Source organism: Anguilla rostrata, chromosome 9 (genome assembly GCF_018555375.3).
Source record: "Anguilla rostrata isolate EN2019 chromosome 9, ASM1855537v3, whole genome shotgun sequence".
Classification (NCBI taxonomy): domain Eukaryota; kingdom Metazoa; phylum Chordata; class Actinopteri; order Anguilliformes; family Anguillidae; genus Anguilla; species Anguilla rostrata.
This window is the reverse complement of record NC_057941.1, coordinates 8,608,979-8,627,099: the sequence shown is the minus strand read 5'-3', so window position 1 is coordinate 8,627,099 and position 18,121 is coordinate 8,608,979. Positions and strand designations below refer to the sequence as shown.

At 46.1% G+C, this 18,121-nt stretch overlaps 1 protein-coding gene across 2 annotated transcripts in view; it reads right to left on the bottom strand.

Annotated features, from left to right (window-relative positions):
- The window catches only part of uvrag (UV radiation resistance associated gene), an 82,689-nt gene that overhangs the window by 55,418 nt on the left and 9,150 nt on the right, over positions 1-18,121 (bottom strand). For both annotated transcript variants that reach the window (XM_064350117.1, XM_064350118.1), the window contains exons 5-8: positions 16,783-16,857; positions 16,487-16,572; positions 6,017-6,122; positions 2,067-2,193 (exon numbers count right to left, since the gene is read on the bottom strand). In XM_064350117.1, the coding sequence (XP_064206187.1) occupies positions 2,067-2,193; positions 6,017-6,122; positions 16,487-16,572; positions 16,783-16,857 (394 nt within the window). The remainder of the gene's footprint in view (positions 1-2,066; positions 2,194-6,016; positions 6,123-16,486; positions 16,573-16,782; positions 16,858-18,121) is intronic.

The window sequence follows — 18,121 nt, the reverse complement described above, 5'->3', positions numbered from 1 at the left end:
ACCTCCGTACCGACGCCGTTTCTGCAGGCCAAGGCCATTATGGAGCGTCTGACTGCCGGAGCCCAACGTCTATGATGTAGCACCTCCAAAGCTCACTCGTGTGAGGAGGAAGCAGTGAGTGTGTGTGTGCGCTGTTCAAAGTAAAATATGAACCCACCATTCACATTTTTATTTCCCTGTGGACACGAGGGATAGGCGCTAGTAAACTTGCCAGTAAAGCAATGCCATCCATCTCCGACATGTCATGGGCTGCATTTTAGAGCCCATATAATTGAATAAACAGCGCTGTAAAATGCTAACTGTTATTTCACCAGCCCAAATGGAGGACTTGGTTGCCAAAACAGAGCTTTATTTATTACCACGATTACCAGAAATGAGAGGACAGTGATAGCCGAGTGATCTAGACAAAAGATAACTGGCTCGACGATAAGGACAACGGCCACCTGCCGGGGTATAAAAGGTTCTGAGAAACTACAGCCTGCTGCCTGTATGTGTAATGAGTGCAGGAGAGAGTTTCATCGGTGAATTTGCTCTGTGTTCCTGTGTGAGATGCGAAGCAAGCCAGGTCTGACACTAAACGGGATTCCAAAGAGCTGAGGTTCATCAGTGAACCTTGAGCTATCTAGGAGGCAAATCTGAACATTTCCACCTCACAAACTAGAAGATGTGTGCACGTGTGGTGGTGGGGGAGGGCCACACCTGCAGATTTAATATCCTCATTCCATAAGCAAAACATAGCCACAGAACCAAAAACAGGACTAGAAAAGTAAAGGTAAAACATATTTTGCCTTTTTACTCTCTTTTTCAAATAACAAAATATTAATTTAAAAATATTCTTAAAAAAATATTCCACAATAATGTGCCAAATTAATCCACCTCAGGAAGACACATGACCTATCTAGCTGTAGCTGCCATTTCATCTATTTTAATGGGTTTTCATTTTTAGAATGTCTAGACTATTTAACCAGCATTTTCCTGTGATACACAACTGTTCCTTGTTTACTGGACTAGGCAGGACAGATAGGAAAAAAAGACTGGAAAAGGCAGACATTGGTAAACACTAACTTAATTAGCACCGGCAAATTTTTTTTTAGAGCGGGTTAAAAGGAAAAAGCTGACATTTTTTCCTCCAAAAATTTTCCCTGCTTGTTTACTGTTGGACCATATATCTATTCTAAATTTAATTGCTTTACTAAGCATTAATTTTACTTCCTTCCACACAGTATGGTTTGGGCAGGAAGCCTTAGCCGAGGGGAACACGGACCACTAAATGAAAGGCGTTTTCCACCAAATTTCCTTTAAAAGCTGTTGACGCCCATTGCCTTTCCCGTGATTGGCTGGCGGTGGCAATGGATATGAACAACCGTGTTAAAGAGAGGTACAGCGTTTGTTCAAGATTGCAGACAGAGATTTCTAATTGTATATACGCCAGATTCATCCTGAGATGAGCCAGTTAGTTTGTGGAAATAGTTCACTAGAATTATAAAATAGCCATTCAATAAAATGTCTCTACAGCCCCCCTGCCAGCATGTATCCTTACTTCACTCTAGTGTTTCTTTTGCGCCTCTACATCTTGAAACCTATGCACTTGTTGTACGTCGCTCTGGATAAGAGCGTCTGCTAAATGCCTGTAATGTAATGTAATGTATACTCTTGCTTGCCTCAACAGCTAAGTATTCTTGTCAATTCTGTAAATTGTTTTGATAAAGAAACATCCAAAGCAGCAGAAAAAGGGCCTACAACAATAAATTTTGTTCTGTCTCATTCAGGTAGCAACAGTACAAAATTTAAGTATACCTACGGCCTGTCAAAAATGGTGTCCTCCAACTGGCCACACAAAGACACAGTTCAGTTATGAGAAGAATTGTATTTTTAGACCCATCCCATTACTGCAACATGTTCCATCAATCCATCAAGTCACGAATACATCATTTTGTAGCCAGAATTACAGCCCAATGTCCCTACTGAATATAGGCACTTGTTTAAAGGAAAGTTGCTGTGTTCTGTTACAAGACCGTGTTTTGATGTTTTTTTTAATGGAAGGGTGCGGTGTTGCGCTGCTTTACCTTTCCTCTGAAGCTGGGCCTTCTCTTTTTGCAGCGTGTCCACCTCTCTGCCCAGAGCCTTCCTCTGCCTCTCCAGCTCGCTCCGGAGCACGTCGATCCGGAGGCGCATGCATTCCCGTTCCTTCTTCTGCAAAATACAGGCCCCCCAGACAAAAAAAAAAAAAAACAACTTGTAATTCACACCAGAGGCAACTTGTGCTTCTCGTTATCGCTCCCAGTGCACAATCGGAGGTGAATTCCAAGGCAGCATAATTGAATCCGCGTTTTCAATTTCTGGACCCACCGGTCGATAATCGGCCTGAATCGAGAGCACTACAAAAGCTGCTCATTCAAATCATAGGCTTTAGTTTTTCTAAAGCTGATCCATTTTTTTTGGGGGGGGGGGGGGAGGTGGTGGATAGACCCCTTTAGCAACTGGTACATTATTGAGCTGCGTTCAGAAACTTAAAATAAACTACAGCATCAAGGCTGGATCTAGAAACAGTTCCACAGTTGGATGTGTAAAGCATAGGGTACAAAAGCTGAGCAAGCATGCATCAGCATCTGCTGGTTTAAAAAAAAAAAAACAACCAAATCTTACTGGAAAGGGACACGCGGCTCGTTAGAAGCATAGTTGACATGTTTAATATTGCAGATTATTTAAGCGGGCCGCAATCATTTGTGGCATTTGAACCAGAGGAGACCTTTTCCATCTGAAAGAGTTGGAACGCCACGCTCCCACACACTGAGAGGCAGGAGATGAGAAATGCCCAGCTTGACGTCAGACAGAGTTCAAAACCGCTCGTTTCTCAGCCTCCCAACAGTAATGTACGGCCAGCCTCCCTCCCAGACAGGCCCTCTTCACTCCACGGGCTCGTCTTACTCGGGGGCCAGCCCATTCATCAGGGCCCAAACATCTTACAGCAAATCTAAATACGAGACCAACGATTTATGGGTCGTCTGGCTAAACACCACCTCAGAAAACCTCCCCCTTCGAACTGACCAATGACCGCCGACCAGAATGTGCCTGCACGCGGGAGCGTGAGGAGTTCATAGAAGTGTGTGCGGTGGGGGTGGAAGGGAAAGGGGGGTGGGGGGTGGGGTGGCACAGGTAAGGCCGACACCAGGGCAAGACAGGCATATGACAAATGAATTGGGGGGGCGCTGGAAGACCCCGCCTCACACAGATTAGCCTAATAGTACTTTGTTTAACATGCACCAAGCGGCTGTAAAGACCTGATCCGGAGAGCCCCAACGAGCAGTGACAGAACCCCTGATCTCATTCGCCCCCGCCCATGGCCCGCGGTCCACCCCCCTCTGACCCTGAAGATGCCTGTCAGAACAGCACAGGTCCAGCAGGCGAGGCAGATGTGCGGCCGAATGTATCCCAGATGCTGCGAGGGGAAAACCCGGCATGTTTAAAGGATGGGGTAGGACAGAAAAGACTGCGCTGAAGGGTCCTCCAGGGCCCACAATGTGGCAATCTGATAGAAAGTGTATCGCCACCCTGCTGTCCTCAGACCGAAGACCTGGTGCAGCATCATTCTACCTGTCGCAGGACAGCTGGAAGACCTTTAAGGGAAAAGCGCAGGGAAGCTGTGGGATCGATGACCCGCTGGGCAGATGAAAGTGCTCTTCTCATGCTCCTGTCAGTCGCCTATCAACACAGAGGGCTCCGCCCCTACCTTTGCGGAATAGCCCCCTGGATCCAACTCATCTTAGTCAGGTGCAATCTCATCTCAACCGGACCAGAAGACTACAGCACTGAAGCGCTACGCTGTGTGACATCTGGCTAACCGCACGATAGAAATCTCACAGAGCAGATCATCAATAAGGACCGCAAATATCCACGGGGGATATTTTCTAAGATGTACCACGTTGGTACGTGCGATGTTCCGGGGTTGATAAAGTGGCTCATACGGTTTGTTGGGCTTATGCAAGAAGAAAAATCGCTCCTCTATTCCGCTATAAACCATTTGATTTGTTTGCTCTGAACCGTAATCCATCCCTCTGTGGGCTAATGCAGACCAGGGCTGGCGGTACATCTCCTCAGCGTTAAGATATCCAGCCCATACCCTCTTCAATCCTGGCAGGAATGCAAATTATGTTCTTTGGGACACCTGTATTTTTGCAGTTGCCGGCAGCACTGGGCACACGCCAGCCAAGTCTCCAGATAGCGATCGCAGCCTGGATCGTGGCGAACACTGATAACCCCCTTATCGTAGCCTTCTGAGGCCCTTTGTACAAAAATAGAGGGTGTCAGTCACTAAGAAGGTGCCGATAAAGCCTTCATCCCCTGAGTGCTAAGGCCCACATGATCCCGGAATGCTACTGTTGCGTGTTAAGGCTGCCGGCGGCTTTTGCACGAACCGAAGAGGCCGGGCGTCCCTCGCGAGAGCCAGGCCAGAAAGTGCAGCGCGTCATCTGGCCTTGATTTTTTCCCACAGAACTTGGTTCAGGGTGCCGTCCTCTGGCCACGACACAGGACGGCCCAGACCGGCGCTGCATCTCACAGCTCATGTTTGAACTCCCAGGTCAGCCAAGGACAGGAGCCACCTACACACAAACCTGGACCCAAATCACAAGCCCGAGGTGAAGGGGCCAGGACTCGATGGGTCCTTGTTCCTCTGCCAGACTGGGGCGGGGGCACAGCTGAGACGAGTCACAGAGGTACAGTGTGGAGCCCATCCACGGCCCCCAGAACCAGGGGAAAACAAAGGCGCCCTCATGTTCTCCGTTTTACAAAAATCTAAGTGACGTGACAGAGTGAGCATTATCAAAGCGAGGCCAGTGAATCGGAGCAGTGTGAAGGTTTAATTGCCGTATGTTCTCTGAACCCCTGCCATACTTCTCCAAGCGGGCATCCTGCCCACGAACCGATTCAGCACAACACGGCGTGTCAACCGCCCAATCGACATCTGCCCCAACAACCTCTGGTACTGAGGGCAGGGATCGGGCTTCGTGAAATGTTAATGCTTGCCCGTCGGCCTAGAGAAGGCGCCCGGGTTGTGAAGTCACAGGGTATAAATCTCTCATCAAAACAAACATCATCTCCGCGACAAGATGGAATAGCCCCCCCCCCCCACATCAAAAGCCATCAAAGTCAGTCCCAGCTACGCTGCCTTTGAGGCAAATAACTTTACGGCAGTGGGACAATACCATCTGCACCCTACCCAAAACATTAATTTCCTCCGGAATTCGGTCTCCAAAACCAACCGATGACACATATTTGACTTTTAAAACACGAGCAAAAAAAAAAAACTGACAGGGAAAAGCAACAAAAATATATTTTGTTAATGTATGAAAGCACTCTTCTTTGAGAACATGTCAGAGCTGAAAGACCATTATTATAGAGAGAAAAAAATACTTTTAAAGAGCAAGTTTACTATAAACACCATACTGGGCCATAGGATTACTACTCTGTTTTCACAGCTGCAAAGCTGTCAATTCAAAAAATGTAAAATATGTTTTTTATTTTTTTATTTTTTTTAAACGTCAGGCAAGGAAATAATAATGGTGGGAACTAGTCAGTTATGATGAGAAAACAAAGGCCACCATAACCATTCTCATGTCACGTCCACATATTCATGAATATCTAGGTTACATAAGATAAGACATACGCTTCAAAAAGTAGTACTGTACATGGATGAAGGTGATCAGCAGACACAAAAGAATCATCCTGTGAAGAAAAATGTTAGAATAAAAAAAAACCGTGGACATCTGCTGCTATGTTCATTGATGCAGGTGATCATGGTAGATGAAAAAACAGTCAGTGCATAGCAGTTTGAGCCAGTCCAGCTTTCACTAGAAGCATGTTAGCGCACAAAGTTGAAGCAACCTGCCTGTGGGACGCCAAATTGCATGCCCTAAATCCTGGAATGGCACAAACTGCTACGCATTAGGCTACTACCACCCCTGACCCTAAAGAAAGGAGGGATGAAGAACACCAGCGTGACGGGGCGGGGACTCACCCGCTCCGTGCAGGCCGCCGTCGTCCGCAGCTTCTCCTCGATCTCCTTCCCGATCCGCTGCACCGTCACCTGGTTCTGCTTGATGGCCCTCTGGGCCGTGTGCAGCCTGTGGGTTCGAGCAACAGCAGGGCCTCAGCATCCCCCCTCAAAGCCAGTCCAGTGTGACAGCAGATGTCTAACGTTTTTTCATGCCATGGTTGCTTAGCATGGCACCAAGGGCTAAAACAGCATGTTATTTAACCATTTACCACTTACTCAAAAATACCGTTTTTCAGTGCCTCTGGAAACGAAAACGTTTGAGTGACGTGTGGCCTATAGTACGCTTAGCATGGCACCAAGGGCTAAAACAGCATGTTATTTAACCATTTACCACTTACTCAAAAATACCGTTTTTCAATGCCTCTGGAAACAGAAACGTTTGAGTGACGCGTGGCCTATAGTACGTAAAGCAGTCGCTGGTTCACAGGGAAGTACGTCCAAGCAGTTTTCGTGCTTTAGCTGCCATGCTCCTCGTGTGGGGGGCAGGTGGGGCTGCCGCAATCGCAACTCGACAGGCACAACTGACGGCAATTACAAATCGGGGACAAAAATAAAACCAAGGAAAAACTGCTCTACAAAACACTAATATTTGAGAGCCAGACCCATTTACAGTGTTTAGTACGCACAAAATGCACACCCTAACTTGTTTTCAGGAGCCAACGAGCAGTACCCAAAAAAGCCTCCTAAATGAACTTGGGAACAGAGTCTCCCAGATACTTTGATTCCTCTTGTAAAATAAAATAAAGGCCAGTCAATGGGCAGCCGCCCGCCCCGCAACCAACATGGCGGAACAGGGAGAAACAGCTCCTCGTACAGACGTCGACGGTTCAACCTGAGGACGCGGCAGCGCAGGGGGTCACACCCGTTTCTTGTTTGGAATTAATTCAATCAGGGTCTCGCCTTTTTCTCATTACTGCCCCCTCGCCACAAAGCAACAGGGGAGACCCGCTGGGAAAACAAACAGTCCAAAATGGACACCAATGAGAGGGGAAGCTCACATATCACACCCAAAGATTTATTACTGCCGTACGCAAAGCAAACAGCGTAAACAAACGGAGGGGGGAGGATGAAATGAATGCAAAGAAAGTGGCAACATCAGCTATCTGGTCTGCAAAATGTCCACACATACATTTCAGATATGGGAGGTCCTCTGGCAGGGCCCTGTAGTGGTACACAGATATGCTTTTGAGTACACTGCCACTCTTCTTTCTAGACCTTTAATTTTACCATGGTTTATTTTGTTATGTGTTCTTTTTACCCTACCCTGAAGGAACCCTGACTATGTTTGGAAGTTTAAGGTTCAAAGGAGCAATTCTAACAGAAATATGAGGCGAGCACAGAATTTAGAAAAACAGTGGGTAGGAGTGAAGTCCCTTTAAAGTCCAAGGGCACCTTGGGTTTATCTCTTTTTGAAAGATGCGTTTTGAACATATCACCCTTTAACATATATATAATTGTGGTTAGACAGTCAATTGGAAAAAGTAAACAAATATCTGAAACATAAACTTTGGGAACCACTCATATAAAAGCACCAAGCATACAGAATAAGTTGTTAGTTTTTAAAAGCATAAGTGATAAATGGATGGCTCACCCCCCCCCCCCACTGCACAATTTTCCCCTGGTTTATTGTTTACAGAGAACAACCCTAAGTTTCCCTGAATCCATAAATTCAGGAGGGAGTTTCACATCCATAAAAGTGAAAGCTTCCAAAAAACCAGAGACACCCGGCAATAGAGCCCACAGTGAATTTTCCACCACAGGCCACCCTGAATTTATCTGACCGAGCATGCACCCACAGACTAGGGCTCTACTCAGGAAACCACTTCCTCAACAAGGAAACAACAAAACCCATTCATGAAAATATTTTTCAAAATAATTAAAATAAAAAATAAAAAAATGTAATCACTGGCAAAGCTTCTTGAGCACACAATCATTTTCACAGCTTTGTTCATAGCAGATAACAGTTACGCAAGCCAGCTCCATTCGAATCTGCTCTTTTTTTTTTTGCCTCTGGAAAATCACTTGTTCTGCTGCCTGATTCTCGGCTGAAAAATGGTTTTTGCTTTTCTCGTTAGCCCGGTCCCCCCCTTCGCTGTGTTTTCTCAGCGGGGTCCAAGCCTTCACGTCCCACCTTTGATAGGCAAGCCGCAGCTTGTTTCCCCCTCTTTCTTTCCCCTCCGTCGTCCGCAGCTGGTAAAGCAGAAGGATTATCACATTCTCACGGCTCTCCCGAAAGGGCAGCTCACTTTAACAAAAAAAAAAAAGGTTTTAAAAGCACAGGTGGCCCACATTAAGAGAATCGCATCCCTGCGTCCTGTACCCGAACAAGGCAAACAAGAGCGTCACATAAAAGCCACCTCATGACGTCTCCACTGTCTGTTTCGCAATACAATCTGCCAGAGCGTGGGCCTATGTTCTTAGGACTAATGGCTTGGGACTGGGCTGTTCCCTCAGCCTTTAGCTGAAAGGGTAAATCTGACCAATCACAAAGAGCCATTTAGTGCCCTTGTCTGCAGATAATTTTGTGCCAGTGGCAGAGCTTTCTGTAATAATTCCCTTTTCACTTTTATCATCGCCACGGCTTTTTATGTGTGATGCAGGCCAGGTACATGGTTTCCGTGTCTGCGGATATGTGCGGTAATTATTGGTAATAGCCTTATTGCTTTACATCGTCGCCTTGGCGACAGGAGCGGTCTCCAGGACTCCACCACTCTACACGAAACAATTTCCTGGATTTACTCTCCTTCCATGCCCCACTCTCTCGTTCGGGCACGAAACAGTGCCATGCATCCCGCTCAAAGGAACGCTTATTTTGGTTTGGTTAGGATACTGTTGACACATCTTAACAACCCCTTTCCCCCAAAATCAACTCAATTGCCATGAAACTGGTCCGTACGCCATACCAATTTTCTTGAATATAAAACCCGATTCCGTGCACATTTTGTGAAATTAGTTAAGTGGAAAACGTGCCGAATGGCTTTTTTTTTCCTTTAACCTTCCTTTTTGGTTTCCACTTTTCTTAAATGAGAAAATTGGACAAATCAGCAGAGGTAATCACCATCACCCAACTGCACACGGCAGATATTTGTCTTGCAATTATTCTAAAAGACCTCGATGGATTCGGTGTTGCTGCCAGCTACGGTGTTAAGTGCTCATGTTTATGTAGTTGCGCCCTTCAGATCTTGGGCTTGGGACAGGGCACACGACGGGCCGGTCTAGACTTCGTACCAAGGGACGGAGTGACTGCGAGTCATGGAGGGTGAATGAAAGCTGTATTAAAGGCATACTATGCAGGATTTTTTTTTTTGCCTTGCTGTGGTCCTGTGTTTACAATCAAAGAAGTCCGCTCCTCCGTCTTCAATCCCGCCCACTCACCCCCGGAGTACCCGACCGAGTAACAGACACGCAAATTTATTACAAACTGCCGGTAAATTTCTCACAGTTCCCTGACGTTACACGAGCCAATGGTAAATAAATCTCTCTGCCTACAGTGGAACTTATTCTACAATACTTAATACTGCAGAAAAAAAAAATTTCTGCTAGAGCTTTTTCGCTTTTGTGAGTCTACTTCATAGGCCGTGATATCCAACGACAACAGCCGAGGGCAAGGCCAGCGCGGTATTGATTGGCCAGCTTTAATCAGGCGGCGTGATTGCGAAGCTGGAATCTGATAGCGGCGCTTCGGCTAGGTGAGCGGCGTTATCGCCGCCTTCGCGCATGTCTGCAGCCTTATCACCCCCAGCCCGGGCTAGCCCGCCTCTCGGGGATAATCTCTCCCGTAACATCAGCGTGGGGGGGGGGGGGTGCGTTTCTGCCCACGCAGTGCGCTCAGCGGAGGGGGGAGGGGCATCTCCCCCCCCCAAAAAAAAAAAAACGTCCGCCGCCTTTTTCATTACAATCATTTTCTTCTTCGTGATCGTGATGAGAAAAAAGACTGTAAAATGAAAAAAGAAAAGAAAATCCAAGTCTCTTCTTCCAAAGTCTCTGTTGCAAAAAAAAAAAAATTGAGGCGGAATGGAGTGTGACAAGAGTAGCCGAGCTGGATCGATGGAAAAAGAAATGAATGAACGTTGGAAATAAATAGAAAGGACATTAACCCCCGTGACCCTAAACAGAGCTGAACGCCTTCCAGAGGTGCTGGGGGGGGAGGGGGGGGGGGGATGACTTACAGCAATCGGAGAAAGAGAAAGTGCCTTTCCTCCCCTAAGCATGGCCTCGTGTGTTTACTGTATTGATTATACCCAAATAAATATTTAGAACTGTTTTCGTTCGACTGAAGAGCTCATAATCCGTGTGTGGAACAGTGAAGACAGATGTGTCATCTGGCCGGAGAAGATAAGGGTGAACGGGACATATGGACCAGCATTCAGCTCGTCTCCCAGATACGAACGCGTCCAAATGGCTCAATTTTTAGCGATTTAGCAATAGCACGACAGTAGCTGCGGTGCTTTGAGAAAACATGAGGAAAAGCAGAGAAAATTCCATTGAAATTTTGTTATTGTTTGCGATGGCAAATTTCTCCCGCGTATGATTTGAGTTTCAGCGTTTATTTCGGGTCCTGCTTCACACAAGAACGGAAAATTCTGTGCTGAAGAGAAAGTGGACACGTGAAATGCAGTTGTTCCTCAAATGATACCTCAGACAAGGAAGAAAGGGGGGGGGAAAAAGACAAATGAACATCATTTTATTTGCCTGACGACAGTATCTAGTGACAACGCGTTCAAGGCTTTTGTTTTCTTTCCTCTGATGAGGGTCAGAGAAAAGATTACTGTAGATATAAACAGCAATTAAAGAGGCAAATTAATTTCACTACACTTGTGAAAAAGCTGATGGCATTACACACGTAATGCAAATAAGAACCAGATTACAGATAAAAGAAGACCAAATAAAATCTAATTAAATCGAAAAAGAGAAAACAAACAACATTCTGCATATCTGTACGTTTCTGGGAATATCAAAACTTCTTCCACCTCAGGACGCCGAGGACAGGTAAGAGTGTTCCTCGGTCTAAAATATTTTGGCCCCATCTGCTCCCTGCTGACAGACGTCTGTCCTCTCAGGCTCATTACGTAGATAAACACTGCTGTTTACATGGCAACTTTTATTTGCAGGAAGATACAAACCCGTACACCACGAGGCAAGGCAATCCGGAGGTTCACCGGAAGGCCAAGTGAGTTTGCCTCAGTCGGAGAATTTTGGTTACCTACCTCAGACGCAGCCAGCATAGACTTCAAATTTATTCAAAGTGTGTGTGTGGGGGGGGGGGGGGGGTACACCAATTTAGTAGCCTTGAGTAACTCAAAGAATACAACAAATATCTGGGGGAACATTAAAAACTGTGCCAGGACCACGTCGTTGCTACTCTTATTTGCATTAACAGTAACAGCAAATCATTCTATTCATAACAAAAAAAAATGGTCCCCGTGTATTAAAGAGAAGGCCACAAGATGGAGTAATTGGATTTAAGACCCTGAAAGTATGCGCACTAGATCAAACTGCTGAGATTAAAGCTGACAGCATTTTAAAGTGCCTGCCAATGAGAAGCTGAGTGGGAAAGGCCAGAATCGAGGAGAGACGGAGGCAGAGCTGTTACAGAAAGGCCAGAAACCAGGAGAGATGGTCAGAAGCTGAGTGAACAGAAAGGCCAGAAACCAGGAGAGATGGAGGCAGAGCTGTAACAGAAAGGCCAGAAACCAGGAGAGATGGAGGCAGAGCTGTAACAGAAAGGCCAGAAACCAGGAGAGATGGAGGCAGAGCTGTAAAGAGGCCAAACGGAGAGATGGAGGCAGAAAGGCCAAAACCGGAGGAGGAGGAGAGCTGTTACAGAAAGGCCAGAAACCAGGAGAGACGGAGGCAGAGCTGTAAGGCAGACGAGAAGCAGTGTACAGAAGGAGTGTGTTCAGGTCATGTAATCCCTTAACAAATCCAAAATAAAAATGCCTATCCATCCATCCATTATCTATACCCGCTTATCCTGAACAGGATTGCAGGGGGTGCTGGAGCCTATCCCAATGTGCACTGGGTGAGAGGCAAGAATGCACCCTGGACAGGTCACCAATCTATCGCAGGCCTAAAAATGCCTATATTACCATTAAAAATTACAAAAATAATGTGTGAAAGAAGTCATAAAATACACACACATATATATATATATATATGTATATTGTGAACAGAATTTTTTTTAAAAACGCCTTAGAAGAAGCAAACAGGAAAGAGAACCAAAAACGGTGCTCATTTCGATATATACACTCCGAGGGTGTGAAGAATAACAAATACCCGCATTAAATTCAACATGGCGGCTTTAAGATTAGCGAGGAGTTTATTTTCCGTGCGCGGGAAGTGTATTTTCGGGCTCGAGGCCGGGCTTCGGGGGCCGTCCCGGGGCCAGCTGTTTAAACCGGTCCCCTAATCCCGCCCAGGAGAACACACCGCGCCCGATCGCTGCAGCGGTGCGCTGCCAGGGAGTCCCGGACGGGCTCCGCTAAACGGGCTTCGCTAAACGTGCTAACCGCGTGCTATAGCTATCTGCTGCGGGGTGGAGGCGGGAGTCAGGGGCCCGATAACAACAGGCGAAAAACAACAAAACAGCCCCACGTTAAAAAAAAAAACAGCAAAGTTTCACGCGACGCGGCACTGGCGAAAGGGTTTTTAGCGAAACATGAACAAGGAGCGCTAAATTTTAGTCAGTTAGGGTTAACGCATTCCAAGATGTTTAATATTTCACAATGGGTGATGTTTAAAGTGATTTTGAGCAAGAGAAGACTTATTTGGGGGTGAGGGCAGGGGGGTTTTGTAAGAACAATCTGATTTCCTATAGAATAGCAGGTGGAGACTTCTCATTTAAACGTCAGCCATATTTTGGTGGGAAAACAAAAACAAAGAAAAAAGCACTGCCAAACTGCCAAAGCTGCATAGTCGCTATCTGCTGCACATTAAAATACTTACTTGAGTCATCCTTGATCCTAACGGATTAAATCAGGAGTCTCTGATGAGCATAGCATTTTGAGGCAGCCTGGTCAGAGATTCTCTAAGCCGCAATGTCCAACTGCACAGTGAAGATTTACATTTACTGCTAAACATTAGAGCAGGACGGCGTACAGCTACCTCCTCCCCTAATGCAGCCATCCATAGAGGGTGGCACTTTTGCAGTCACACAGAGGGAACAAAACAAGGGGTAAAATACTCCTTACAAGTCAGTTTCCACGGGTTGGCTGTTCACAGGTTTATTGCCCAGATATTATTTAAGGGCTCTGAATCCCGGGCTCGCCCCCTCTCGGGTTATTTGTGTTGGAGAGAAATTCCAACGTAACGCGCGGGAAAACAGAAGCTGGAAACCGCTTAAAATCACAATAACAACGGAGCTTAGTCTTAATCTGCGAAGCATCGGGGCTGCCGTAGAAACTACAATATCACTGTCAGCGCGGGGCTGAACTAAATTGTTTTCTTGTTCCTGTTAAGACCAGGTTGTGTTTTGGTAAGAATGAGTGGAATCCCGCGCTAGGCCTAGCGTGGCACGTAGCCACGCATCAGCTTCTCCAAACATGCCAGGCGCCAACTTGGACGGGAAAAGGAAGGAACCATTTTACACTGGCACGTACCCGCAATGACTCACAACAGCAGCTGATTGGCTGATTCACTCCCGGCCAAACAGCCTGCAGCTTTGTCCAACAGTCTGAGAGATACCCTCTCATTCAATTCCAGGACCTCTGAACATCCATTAGCCATTAGTTGTCTGACACACACAGTGACGTGCCTGACAGGATCTCTATCATACCACAAATGTATTCCAGGGGCCAACTGGTCATCTCTATTCAAGTGAAATCACTGGCGAGTCAGTCATCCACTTGGCATTTCCTTTGGCTAAACCAACGCAGGTTCCCACGGGCACAGATCCGTCGCCAGGAGAAGATTTTGCTGACTAATGACACATCTCATCAGCGATTTCAAAGCCGCGCTGCCCCCTTCCTCACACTCGAGGTGGAGATATTTGAAAGGCTGAAGGCTTAAGAGACAACACCACCATTCCTTTCCTTTCATAACACCGCCGCAAAGTGGCCTGTAGGGGGAGCCAAGCTGAGTTTTTAGGCGCCACGCTAGGTCTCCGCGCGCGGGCGAATTTCTGAGCGAACGAGAGAGGGAGATCAGGACGGAGGATTTACTGAGCAGATCGTGAACGGTGATCTGCCGCCCGACCTCCGCGGACGAGCTCTCAGTGGCGGAGCTCCGGGTGACCCACGGGCGGCTCGCGTACCTCTCCGTGCCGTGATACCCGGAGCCTTCGCGCGGGCCGCTACGCGGCGCCCGTCCCTCGGCGCGGTGTCCGCTCGGCTTACATCACCGGTGAGTAATGAAACATCCCCGCGCCCCGCGGCTCTGTCCCCGGCCTCAGCAGCCTCCCCCCCCCACCCCCACCCCCCCGCGCCGCTCACTTCCAGGCCGCAGTCCGGACGCCGGCAGACATTCTGAGCCGCAGTCGCCCGGCAACGCACCTCGGGAGCGGTTGCAAGCGGACAGAGAACGCAGACACAACCAAAATGAACCGTTCTCTTTTTTCATTTCTTTAAAAAAAAATTTTTTTTTAAAAGATTGCAATGATACTACCGCATCCTCACACGTTCTCCATATCGAAGCCTATAACGTAAGTTCAGTAAATCTGAGTAAAAATATACACAAGTACACAGGTAATGAAAGTAATAACATACAAAATCAAAATGGAAACCCTTGAGGACGCGGTGTGCATTCCTGCTATCACTGCCATCTTTCTCTTCAGGGTGCTCTTTCCTCGTTAAATATTTACACTAAAACAATAGCTAAAAATACTGGGGTCCAGTGTGCCAGGAAATAGTTAAGAGCCCTGGCTCAACAGAGATGTTCTCTTCCATCGAGAGGAGAGGCTTCCCTGACAATCTAAGGAAACGATCTTTATATTCTGGGCCAGAGCTTCAACATACTACAGGCCAGAGCCAAGATATTAAACAGACACCAATGTCTGCCCACAGAGTTTAGGCTTCACAAACACATCTGTGTAATCGACCAACCAGACGCGCATTATCAGATCTTTTCTGCCCTGGACATGAGACTTTGACCGGGGGTTTCTTACAGGGCATCATCGAAAAAATAAAAATAAAAGCTAATCGGTGCCAAACAACAGTGGAAGCGCCTCACCTGACGCCGCACCTCCAGCACCGACCGAGTCAGAGGGGAAAAAATCACTCTGCAACCTGGAGTCACTTAATTCTCAAAGACAAGAGCCAATTCCCTGGCTCACTGTGATCTACGAGCTGACACTGCACAGGAGTCCACTGCAGGGTCAAAGTGATACGCTGCAGAAAGTTGCGCGTCAGTCAGTTCTGCTAAACACCCGAGAAACCTATGACTTCAACACAGCGCAGGGGAGAGACGGTGAGATGCACACCATCCGATTCCTCACACACAGGGTATCGGGTCTGGGCGACAGTTGGACATAACAGAACCATACAAGCGGTACTTGTCTATTATTTTGGGGCTATGTCTCTACAGAGAACTTAATTTAAACTTTAGACACACAGCATTGCTTTGAAACCTACTGTGGCACTACTTGTTAGCTTTAGCATTCTTCAGAGTTTTATTGTTCAGAAAGTGATGTGCTGTCTCCCCCTAGTGGTGTGGTGGAAATATCAACCATAAGCATCCATTTTCTCGCCTCTTGTCATTTCTCAATAACAAGGAAGCCTTCCAAGGTGATTAAAATGTATTATCCATATAGAAACGTGTTTTTTCATGCTGTTTGCATGTTTCCTAAGAGTGAAAAAAGGTCTGTAATGCCTTTTCAATGTAAAATGTGTTCAACTAAAACTGAAAGGTTGTTGGCTTTATTCTTAGGTGTTACCGCTTAGGAATAAAGTTGTTTAAGTGGATAGGTGTAAATTGTAGACCATGTAAGTCATGCTCCACACATAAAACAAAATGAATATAAACTCTCTTTATAAAATTTCTAATATGAACTTATGCTAAAAAAAAACTGTATTCAAAAATTGTATTCAAGTGCCACCTGCTGGTGAATTATTGTAAGAACCCCACGGGATTTGGCATGGCTGCTCTGGAGAGGCAATGAAACAGGCAGCGGTTAACGCTGGCTGGCTCTCCACAGGGGGGGTTTTCAGCTCAAGCCACAGCCAGCCTGCATTCCCATCAGAGGCATATTACCATAAGGCGCAGTTCCAGGCTGACACCAAGAGCCTCGTAACACAGTAAGTTCCGTTAAGCTTGAGCTGCTTGGACTGCTGACACAAATGATTATGAATGTTAATGTACTTTAGCACGAGCTAGGGTTGAGAGGGTATCACTTGCTAGACCAACATAAAAATGCTAATTTTCCCTGGGTGGAGGGGGCCCTGAAATTGCCTAGGGTCACGATCTGTGGGTAGAGAACAGGGGGTGCGGAGACCTTACCTCAACAGGGAGAAGACGCTGTAGGAACTTCGTACTGAACTCTGGTCAACCTGAAGCAAACTGCTCTTCTTTCTTTCAGAGTGGTCCTGAAGCAGAATTTTTTTTTTAAATAAATAAAACCATGCTGAACATTTCAATTGTCAAAGACATCACAAAAGAGTTACTGTACGTGTTTTTTCACACCAATTCCTGCACTATACAAAAATTCTTAAATGACAAGGCTAACAGAACTCTGGAACATGTAAACCATATTTTTACTAATAAGGCCTCAGATTCATCAAGAGTGAAACACTTACCTTATGATCGAAGTCAGCTGCATAGTAGCCATCATTTAATCCAAATATGATCTCATTTTGATTTCTGGAGCGGATCTGCGGGAGGAAAGAACACAGAAGTGTTTGGCTGTGTGAGGTGGTGGAGGCCACTGACCTGTTTCAAGCCTGTGAGTCTGTCCAATGCAACACATATGACAGGGAAACAGGACAGGGAACATAGAAGGGTACAGACAGAGGGAGCATGGGAAGGAAAAGGGGACACGAGAAGAAGAGCAGGACAGGAGAAAGGATACAGCAGAGAAGAGGAACAGGAAGTGGATGGGTAAAGGAGAAATGGGAAGAAGACTGATTTGAGATGAATAATCTCAAAGAACTGATCCTTTGAGGGAGACCAAGGGAGATTTCCAGGGGGACCTGGCCAAGAGGGCACACCATCTCAAAAACAGTTTAAAAAATAAATTCATTAATTTAAAAAAATACAATAAAATAGAAAATATAGACGTACAGACGTACAATACAATAGTAGATCCAGCTTAGGAAAAGCAAGAACATTCTTCAGTTACACAGTCCTTGATCATGATTTGAACTTCCTATTAAGATGGACAGTTTTCTGAAGATTCCATGACCAGGGTACAAAGTAAGAGAAGAACTCCAAGCAAACCCTGGTAGAGCAGCCATCTGGTGGAACGAGACTGATAACAGCCGATAGAGGATGACAGGAGACTGCACAGATATGAGGGGAGTTTACCCAAAATAGCTTTATCAATAAAAAGATAATGTCTCTGTCTCCTCAGACTTAGGGATGACCAGGAAACCAATTTATAGAGAGTACGGTGATGTGTACGTGACAAGGAATTGGTTATAAAACTTGAGCACTGTGGTACATTGAACCTAGACGATGAAGAGTTGAGGAAGCAACATGCATGTAAATAATGTCTCCGTAGTTTAGAATACTTAAAAACATAGTCGGTACTAGTTTTTTTTCTCAGTTTCTTCAGTGAGACAAGCCCTATTTCTATAAAAGAAACCAAATCTCACCTTAGGGTTCTTTACAACTGAAACTTTGTCATCCACAAATATACAATACTTGTACCGTGACACTCATTCTACATGCCTCAAGGGTGTAAATGCTAGCACTAGCATCTAAGGTCTGGGAGTGAGCTCTCGAAAAGATCATAAACCTGGTTCTCTTTGCATTAAGAACCAGTTTAAGACCATTCAGTAAGGCCTGCAGCTGTTGAGATGCAGTCTGAAGTTCACTAACAGTATGACACAGAGTGGGAGTAACTGAAAAGGCTATTGTATTGTCAGCATATAGGTGCACTTTGGCTGTATGTATGTCCTTCCCTATGTCATTTAT